General features: G+C 31.9%; 1 protein-coding gene across 1 annotated transcript; it reads left to right on the top strand.

Annotated features, from left to right (window-relative positions):
- The first annotated feature begins 1,146 nt into the window (after positions 1–1,146).
- LOC134726251 (transcription intermediary factor 1-alpha-like) lies at positions 1,147–2,115 on the top strand. The gene has a single exon (XM_063590651.1). It carries the CDS (start codon positions 1,147–1,149, stop codon positions 2,113–2,115), a length of 969 nt encoding a protein of 322 aa, XP_063446721.1.
- Positions 2,116–11,025: the final 8,910 nt, after the last annotated feature.

Here is an 11,025-nt window from a genome sequence, read left to right as displayed (position 1 = left end):
ACAAACACACGAACGATGAATGTTCTGATGTGTTACACCAGTTTGGTTTTATTTTTGTAATTAATGCCAAAAAACAAATCTTCAATATAAGCAGTGCAGTATTGTCGACTAGGCAATAGACTTGTACGGTTCTTATATCTCTGACCAAAGAAAGACGCCAAATCGACTGCTTTTTTTTACTTAAAAATAACAATTAATTCTCAAGCACATTTGGAAATATCCACACATCTAATTAGATATTATTAGAATATATTTGATAACGAGAGGAGTTCGCCTTTTCCAAGATACTACAATAATATACCAAATGTTATTAAGATCTCTCTGATTGACGAAAAATATATTTTATTTTGCTAAATTCAGCTTGAAATGTGTTATGTATCGAGATAAAGCAGTAGTCTCACAAGATTTTTAAACTTATCATTTAAGACTGTGTTTTGTTCCATCTAAATCTACGAACTTTATTTTTTATAATTTCTTTATTTTGTTATAAGGTGAAAAAAAAGTTTAAAAAACATACATTTCGTTTGTTTTCGTTTTTGTTTTTTGTTTTTGTTTTTATTTGTGTTTAGTTTGTTTTGGTTATATTTTTACAAGACCAGGTACTGGTGAAGGTAATTCACAGTAAATATTGTTAATAAAAGTGTCAATTAATCATATCAGTACTTTTGAATAACGAACAATTTTTTTTAAACAATAAGAATGCTAGATTTATAAGTAGAAATTAAAATTTTTACTAAACAAATGGAAATAAAATGCTTAAACGATAATTAAATTACGTATTCAACATGTATAATCAATATGCGTGGCTGTTGCTAAGAATTGATTTGTATACAAAGCTTCAGCTTAAATAAATTCCTGGTCTGTCCAACGTACCGCACAATATCAAGAATGGCGGAAGGCTGTAACTCGAAGTGTGGAATATGCAAGTCTTGTTTTATAGAACCTAAACTTTTAGACTGTTATCATACTTTCTGCTCACCATGCCTTCAGAAACTAGATGTGAGAGATAGTAAGATAGTTTGTCCGTTATGTAAAACAAATATGTCTTTACCAGATAATGAAGTTAGTGGTCTCAAACCTTATCCGTTCAAATAAGAGTATGCAATTATGGATTCATGCGAGTTATGCTATGAACAAAATATTGCAATGGCGACTTGTTTGGAATGCAAAATCAAATTATGCAGTTACTGTCGAAATTACCATGGAAAATTGAAAGCATCAAGGAATCATACAATTGAACCCTTGCAACAAAATAAATCAGATGACGTGGATCAGTCTGGAGAAAATGATAAGGACAAATGCAAAGACCATGGTAAGGAATTTTCATTCTTCTGTAAACCATGTAATTGTTTATTGTGCATCGAGTGTTCAGAAGAATACCATCGTTGCCATCAAGTCGAAAACTTTTCTCTGTTACTTCAAAGCAAAAAGGAAAAGTTGTTAGTCCGAATCGCTAGCTTCAAAGCCAGAATTTCGTTTCTAGAAAATACTGCTGATATGGTAAGATTAAATAAAAGTAACTATGACAATCACTGTCTCGTGATGAAACAAGATGTAAAAGAACATGCCAAATATTTGAAAGATCGGTTTTGTAGTGCTGTCGATGAACTAACAAATAAAAACTTACATACTATCGATGATGTAAAAACGAAAGACATAAACGAACTTGACATATACCTGATTGAACTCGAAAACGCAAAAATGTCGTTATCGGGACTTGTCATGATAACAGAGGATGTTATGAATAAATTGTCAGTTGCACACTTCCGTGAAGAATTTTCGCATATCGGGAAACGTCTTGATAACGAATTGTGTAAATCTGTAAGCATCTTTTCTTCTATTCATGACTTGAATTTTGAAAGGAAAGATGTCGCTAAAGATATTATAGAAAACATATTTGGAAAGTTTATTGCTAGAGCAAAGAAAAATGAAACAAAGCAAACGTACCCACAGTTACCGTTGCCTGAACTCGGTCTATTATCAGTGCATAAAGCAGAAAAAATATCCGAGTTTGTCCTTGAGACCGATATCAAAGACATTGTTCCAGCGGAAAATGACAATGCATGGATATTAACCGACACCGGTATCAGTATGTTAAGCTGCAAAGGTATATAAGAGAAAAGAAATTATAAATCTTAAATGTCGAGCGCAAAACGTATTGTAAGGAAATCTGCAAATGAGATAAACCCATGGTATGGATGTTTAAAGAGAGAAAACACCAAGCATAACCAATATTACGAACATCCATTTACAAATGAATTGTTTTGCTGTGTCGTTCGCAATGGCAACCTACTTGTGTATAATAATAAAGAGGCAATATTTTATGAGTTATCAGACCCTACAAATGTGCAAAATAAATTTGAGATTGAAGATTTTTTCAAAAAAATGCAAAAAAAGAGGTACAGTTACCAAGTCAAAGCTGTAGCTATGAAGCAAACTAAAAACTTGAATTTCGTAATTTCATTCTGCGAGGATGTCGTTCTTTTTACTGATGAACACTTTAAAGTTCTGAATTCTTTTTACAAATCAGGAGGGGAATTTAAAGCTATCGCTACGGACAATTATGGAAATGTTTTTTCTGGCTGATAGCAAAAATGGTTTTGTCTACATGTTATCAGAAAATGGCGTTTTTCAGCAAAATTTGTTTAGTGAAAATGAAGTCATTTATGATACCACTGACATGATAGTAGATGAATGTGGATATATGTGGCTTGTTGGGTCTTCTAAATCGATACAGGTATTTTCTTATCAGTGATCAATACGGTTAAGGTTTAAAACAGAGAGGCGATAGATATCAAAGGGTAGTAGTATTTGTCTTCATCTATGTATTATATGTTGTAATAAATCAAATGTTGTGACGAATTGACAACCATTAATCTTATATGAACTTCTACTAAATATTTATAACAAAGGTATGAACATATATTTGGTCAACTGAGGTGACCGACATGTTAAACCTTACATGTAGTTGAAACAAAGTACTAGTTTTATTTCCGTCCAAATAATAAAGCTTTTATATATTTTGTATACAATAAATTTAGATGGTTTGATGCGTTGTAATTAATATTAAAATATAAAAAGTATTACGTGCTAGACTTTTAATTACTTGGTATCGTAGTTTGTTAATTTAAGTTGTGCATGTTATAATCGATAGAAAGAACACAAAAAATAGACTGTATTGTCAGAAAGGCAAATCTAAATGTACTTTAGCATGTAAACACCACCCATCAGATATTTATATAATGATAAAATGAGGTGGTATCATTGCCATCAGAAAATTATTCACCAGAGCCCAGGTTTCATAAAAACTTATACGGTACTAAGGATACAACACTTGTGCTTAAAAAACTAAATTCAGTACCGTGAACAAAATGTTTGACTGCAACGGCAAAATTTCAATGTGTGAACTTCACAATGTGCAAAACCAATACCATTAGTTATTTGTAAGTCCATTGATGACAAAATATATATAAACCCGTCCTGAAATAAACTACTAATAAAAAAATAAAAATGATGGAGAGCGATCAACGACAATTTATGAATTACAGGTTATTGACTTGAAGCGATTATATTATGAATAACAGTTGTCGTATTGGCAAGTCTGCAATCTATATTTATTTTTATTTAGAGCTGAATTGTCAACACGTTGTATCAAAAACTGTCCATCTATTTAGTTTGATTTTCAACTAAACTGATAACACAAATGTTAGTGTGCCATTCCTAAGTTTCATTAAATATACTTTTAAAGATAAGTACTAGTTTTAAAAGAAGGAGATATAATGGAATTTCACTAAGCAACCAGTAATGAAATATTTTAACATAGATCAATGAATTAATGATTTTATATAAGACGATACTTTTGGCACGTTTACAACGTTTCAAATATATATATATATACTAGTACATGTAACTGATGTTTGCATTAAACTTTAAAATAGTTATCATAGGTATCAGGGCTATGATTTATTAAGCCAGACGCGCGTTTCGTCTACATAAGACTCATCAGTGACGCTCATATCAAAATATGTATAAAGCCAAACATGTACAAGGTTGAAGAGCATTGAGGATCCAAAATTCCAAAAAGTTGTGCCAAATACGGCTAAGGTAATCTACGCCTGGGATAAGAAATTCCTTAGTTTTTCGAAAAATTCAAAGTTTTGTTAACAGGAAATCATATGATGACGTGATTAAGTCCTAACAATTCCATGTCGGCCGTATCTTACAATATCGAGCATGACGAAAGGGGATGATTCGAGGTGTGGAATATGTTTGTCTTTTGTTTTCACAGAACCTAAACTTTTAGATTGTTATCATACTTTCTGCTTGCAATGTCTTCAGAAATTGGATATCAAAGACAATAAAATCATCTGTCCATTATGTACGACAACTATATTTTTACCAGACGAAGGAGTAAGCGGTCTGAAACCTTATGCATTTAAATTGGAATATGTGAAAGTAGACAGTGAGGTTATGGAAGTATGCGACTTATGCGATGATCAAAATTTTGCAGTATAAAAGTGTTTAAACTGCAAAACTAACTTATGCAGCAATTGTCGCGATTATCATGAAAAATTGAAAACATGAAAAAAAGCATGTGATTCAGACATTGAGAACTAGATCAGAGAAATTAGATCAAACTGAATCAACTGTCAAGGCAAAATGTGGAGAGCATAGCAAGGAACTTACCTTATTCTGTAGACCGTGCAATACTTTATTGTGTATTGAATGTTCAGGATAATTTCATCGTCAACATCAAGTTGAAAAATTAATGATGTTAATTCTAACTAAAAAGGAAAAGCTGTCAGTTGCAATCGCTAGCTTCAAAGCTAGAATTTAGATTCTTCAACATACTGCTGAAATTATGACGTTAAAGAAAAATAACTTTAACAAACATTGGCTCGTGCTACAACAGGATGTACCAGGTCATGCCACCAATTTGAAAGATCAGTTCTGCAGTACTGTTGATGAACTTACAACACAAAAATTAAAAATTATTAAAAATGCAAGGAAGAAAGAAATTAAACAAATGGACTTTATATGAATCAACTAGTAACTGAAAAAATCTCATTAGCCGGACAAATCTTTACAACAGATGACTATGTTAATTAATCGTCAGATACACACTTATTTGAAGAGTTTTTGCCTATCGCAAAACGTCTTGATATCGTCTTGTGTAAAACTTTAAATGTCTTTCCCACTATTCACGATCTGAATTTTTAAAGTAATAATGTCACTAAAGATGTTATTGAAAACATATTTGGAATGGTCACTACAAGACCTAAGGTTAGTGAATCAACGATAACGTTCCCACATTTACCGTTATCTGAAATAGGTCTATTACCAATGTATAGAGCAGCAAAAATATACGAATTCGTCATCGAGAATAATATCCTAGACATTGTTCCAGCTGAAAATGACAATGCCTGGTTATCAACCGAAACAGCTTTGTGTAAGTTTAGCTACAAAGGTATATCTGAGAACGATAATTATGATTTATATAAATTTCGTAACCCAAAACGTATTGTAAGGAAATCTGCAAATGAAATAAGGCTTTGGTTTGACGGTTCAATTTTTACAAGTGAAAGAATAAACTATAGAGATCCGGACTACAAAGTTCCATTTAAAAATACTTTGTTTTGTTGTACAGTTCGCAATGGCAACTTGTTAGTGTATAACGAAACCGAAACAAAACTAAATGAATTATCAGACAGAGACAGGGTCCAAAATAAATTTGAAATTAAAGATTGCATGATAAAAATGTCCAGGGTAAACGATATGCATACCATACATATGAGATGTAAAAAATCAAACGCCGTTTAACTATGAAACAATCCCAAAACTTAAATTTCGTTATTTGTATCTGCGATGGGGGAGTTCTTTTTACTAATAAAAACTTTAAAGTTCTTAATACGTTTTGGAGATCTGGTGATCAATTTAACGCTATTGCTACGGACAATTATTGAAATGTTTTTCTAGCTGACAGCAAAAAAGTTAATGTTATATGTTGTCAAAAAATGGCGTCTTCCAGAAAGATTTGTTAAGTCGAAATGAAGGTATTTGTGATACTTCCGACATGATAGTAGATGAATGTGGACATTTGTGGGTTGTTGGGTCGTCCAAAACAATACAACTGTTTATGTACCAGTAATGCATTCAATTGAATTTAAGCTTAACAAAACATATCGATTTATTGTATATTACATTTTGTTAATATTTTCATATGTTGTGTGTTAAAGCCAATTGTAACCGTCTTGAATAACAATAATTTCAGTATATTGTATATAGAAATAGGACGATGTGGTGTGAGTGTCAATGAGAAAACTCTCCGCCCAAATAACAATGTGCATATTTTTATATGTAGATCAAAAGAAGAATCACAAATATGGTTATGTTTTAATGACTTGCAATAATTGAAAGGTTGATTAAAAAAAAATCTTGTATCGTATTTTTACTCTTTTTTTTATCATGTTTGACAATGTATTTGTAAATTAAATAATTTTGTTTCCGGCCAGTTGTTGAATTTTGATTTGTTTTCATTTGTGGTTATATGGAACTGTAAATTTTCGGTTATATACCATTATTTCTGCATTAACTTACAACTTTATAATATTTATATTATATATATTACTAAAATAGTTGGGTATTGTTAGTCATAAATACCCTTGTGTGAGTATTGTTTTTCCTCTGTGGTAAACTTGGTATTTTGTCCAGTCAAATTTACACTAAAACATGTTAGATAAAAAGGAAGAATTGGTAATACTTTATAAAATTGGGACGAAAGATACCAGAGGGACAGTCAAACTCATAAATCGAAAATAAACTGACAACGCCATGGCTAAAAATTCAAAAATTAAAGGACAAACAGACAAACAATAGTACACATGACACAACATAGAAAACTAAAGAATAAACAAAACGAACTCCACCAAAAACTAGGGCTTATCTCAGATGTTCCGGAAGGGTAAGCAGATCTTGCCCCACATGTGGTACCCGTCGTGACGCTTATAAGATAACAAACCCAGTAAATAGCCCAATTCGGTAGGTCGAATTTATGAAAGGGAAGGAAATTGTCGTCATGACGTCAGGAACATATCCGATATCATTTGTGAAATGGTTATTCCATAACGGTCAACCAATTCGTGATGGCGTCCGTAAAATTTACGAAGAGATGATTTCAACTTCACCATTTGGAACTCTTCATTTAATAGCTTCCTTGTGAGCAACAATCCTCTATCAAGAAAATCATGGTGGGAAATGCAAGCATGGGAATATCGTATCAATTGGGAGATATATACACCGTATGCAGGTGCTGCTGGAATGTTGCTACTAAGAATGGAAAGTTCACTATTGGAAAGCTCAAATCATCTCTTTTGTTTTCTATCGACCCTCATAGTCACTTTGAGGTGTATTTCTGTCAAAGACAATACTGAAATCATAACGCTTTGAAAATACAATTACTCTAGTCATGCAGCTTCTAAGGAAGGGTGTGCGTATTTGATCTGCATCCAAAAAACGACCGTTAAACTGTCAAAAATAAGTACACTTCTAAAATTCATAAACAATGAATGATGTAATAGGTAAACTAAGAAAAGAACAGAATACAAAAGGTTCATTTACACATATCACGGTAATAATGTTACGGGATTGGTGATTAGTTCACCTTGCTCTTTATCGAGAAAAAGTGGGCTTACTTTTCTCTTCTGTAAAGATGGCGTACGCGTCAATCATAGCAAAGCTAAAATATTTTGAAAAGATAAAATGGGTGTACACCTTCTACGCAAACTGCATTGTATAAACCAGGTTTCAGCTTTTTTTTTACAATTAAAAATTAAGTTATTAAAGCATGGCTACCACAAAACTAGGATGTGTCGTGTTCCTCTTTTCAGAATTCAAAAGTACCTTTTTCAAAAGTGACCACAAATAATGTCTTACTTCATGTCTTTATTCAAATAGGTGAATATCTTTGTTTTGCGTGGAAGGGTGGTATAATTTATCAAAGAAATGGATGGTACTATTGAAAAAAAAACAAATTAACCAACTCAATCATACATTATATGTCGAACAGATATAAACAACACTACTAATCAAACAATAATTTCGTGAAAAGAAAAATAACTTACTGTAAAGCATTTCCAGGAAGATGAAACCTCAACATGAATCCTATTTAAATTTAATAAACATTTTATATATTCAGTTCGTCCGTAGCGATTTTCTGGATTAACATCAATTGAAACAGGGTTTTACCCGGGCGTTCTGAAAGAGTAAGAGGTAACCATCACACTTCTGGTGTGCTGTCTTGCACATGACAAGTTAAACTCTTATTCATTGATATATTTATTAAGGAAATGAGAGCGATATTTTTTTCTGACAAATTTAACACATTCGCTTTAATATGTGATACATATATTTATAGTCAACTAAGTTATGTTTATCATTTAGACCGCTTGTATTAGAAATTTTATGTGCATGTAGCAAACTATATCTAGCAATCGAAGTTACAAAATTCTCTGCTGTCAGAAATCAAATTTCAAAACCATTATGTTTATTATTCAATAGGTCATTACGTGATAAACTACTTCCAAACCAGTGGAAAATTGCACATGTTATTTCATTATATAAATGCGGTGATAAATCTTTGCCCTCAAATTATAGACCTGTCTCTTTATTATCTTGTGTGAGCAAACTTCTGGAAAAAATAGTTTTTAAAAATATTTTTAATCATTTGCATTCACATTATATACAAGTTTCAATCAGGATTCATTCCTGGATATTCTACTACTCATCAATTGATTGAGCTGTATAACCATATTATAAAGTCACTAAACGACAAACAACTTACTAGTATAACATTTGTGGACATAAGTAAAGCTTTTGATACAGTTTGGATCAAAGGTCTTTTATATATAAAGCCCGAAAAATATGGCATTAAAGGGGATTTATTATGTTGGTTGAAAAGTTACTTATCGGGACGGTCACAAAGAGTGGTTATGAAAGATTCACTATCCACATTGGGCTGTTTAAGAGCTGGTGTGACCCAGGGGTCGGTACTTGGTTCATTATTATTTTTGATTTTCATAAATGACATTGCAGATGATCTAAGTGGGTTTAGTAGACTTTTTGCTGATGACACATCTATTGGCCATACTGCACCCGATGACAAAAGTCTCAACACTTTAATAAATATTGATTTAGATAATTTACAAAATTGGTCTGAAAAGTGGATGCTAAAATTTAATCCTAATAAAACAGATATCATGATTTTTAACACTAGGAATATGCAGAACGTCCTTACTTTTGATTTTGGTGGAGTCTCAATAGCTCCTGTAGATACACATAATCATTTAGGTATATTTTTAGTAGTGACTGTAAATGGAATAAACATGTTGATAAACTGATAGAGAAGACGTCAAAACAAGTAAATGTACTGAGGAAACTAAAATTCAGACTAAAAAGGGAATATCTTGAAAAGATTTATATGATTTTTATTCGTCCTATTTTGGAATATTCATCTGAAGTTTGGGACAACTGTTGGCAAATTAATTCCGAAAGGTTAGAAAAGTATGGAACGCCATGACTGCCTTATGTTAATGATCAGCATTATATGCAGTGCTCACAACTTTATATGCAGTGCTCACATCATTATATGCAGTGCTCACAACATTATATTAAGTGCTCACAACATTATATTATGTGCTCACAACATTATACGCAGTGGTCCAAACATTATATGCAGTGGTCACAACATTATATGAAGTGCTCAAAACATTATATGATGTGCTCACAACATTATATGAAGTGCTCACAACATTATACGTTTTTTGTTGTATGATGAGATTGATGAATGATGAGATCATTCGGTAAACTTCGCGGTTTTTAGCGGAAATTACCGAATCAATTATTGGTAAATTACGGTAAATTAATGCTGGAGCAAACAAAGTTTAACAGTTATTAGTATATATGTTATCATTGAGGCAGTATACACTATTTAAAACTGATTGAAATAGGTAAATTAAGAAGTATGATCAATTTAACACAAATGAGTAGGTCCGGTAAGGGCCGATTTTGGCCTCAAATTTCGGACTATAATATACATGAAGGTCAAATTAGTTTCGACAATTTTCCATTTTTTCCCCGTGAGTGATCCATATCCATGAGAAAGAAGCCCCACAGAAACAATCAAGAACCGTCGTCAAAAGTAACTTTGCAGATAATGAAAAAAACATTCAGGATTGAAATTTTCAACCTTTTACATTGATCAAAATTGTAGCAAAAAAATATAAAAATCCCCAGACTTTAGACCAGCTTGTATGTGAGGAGAATTAGAACGCCAATAACAACAACGAAGAGAATTCACAGTAAAACAATACTACAAGTTCTCCATTAATATAATTATATTACAATTATATATTGACATAATAACGAGTATCGTTGTTTTTTTTGTGCTTCTGTTACAAAAAAAAAATTGTGTGGACTTTAGATAAAATCAAAGAAGTGCTCAGCAACCAATAGCATTCCTCTTTTATGTGTTGTTGCTATCATCTGGACCTAAACACAAATTTGCATCTTTTTTCGTGGTCCATTGTTATCAAAGATGTGCGATCTAAAAGATATTAATCTTCTATGACTTGTAGTGGATTATATTTTGTATCTTAATGTACCTTAACCAGAATTAATTTAGGTCAAGTAGTTATCAAAGGTACCAGGATTATAATTTAGTACGCCAGATGCTCGTTTCGTCTACATAAGACTCATCAGTGACGCTCATATCAAAATATTTATAAATCCAAACAAGTACAAAGTTGAGAAGCATTGAAAATGACTCCCTTTTTTCATGGACAATCGTTACTATCCAATAATAGTAAATCATTCTTTTTTACTCACAGTTTGTTTCAATCTTTACCTAAATGCAAAACTTCGATGCATGTTTATTTTATTAGTTGTTAGTGGTGTTGAACTAGCTGTCAGTAACTGCGAGTACTCTCAGATCATTATGTATAGTGTTTTTTTGTTGGTTTTTTTTTTGTA

Source organism: Mytilus trossulus, chromosome 7 (assembly GCF_036588685.1).
Source record: "Mytilus trossulus isolate FHL-02 chromosome 7, PNRI_Mtr1.1.1.hap1, whole genome shotgun sequence".
In the NCBI taxonomy this organism is placed as follows: Eukaryota; Metazoa; Mollusca; class Bivalvia; order Mytilida; family Mytilidae; genus Mytilus; species Mytilus trossulus.
Note: the sequence above shows the minus strand (reverse complement) of the source record. Positions and strands in the feature narration are given on the sequence as shown.

Bases quoted from the DNA above. Each gene is read 5' to 3' on its own strand.
- LOC134726251 (XM_063590651.1), top strand. From the start codon at position 1,147: ATGGCGACTTGTTTGGAATGCAAAATCAAATTATGCAGTTACTGTCGA.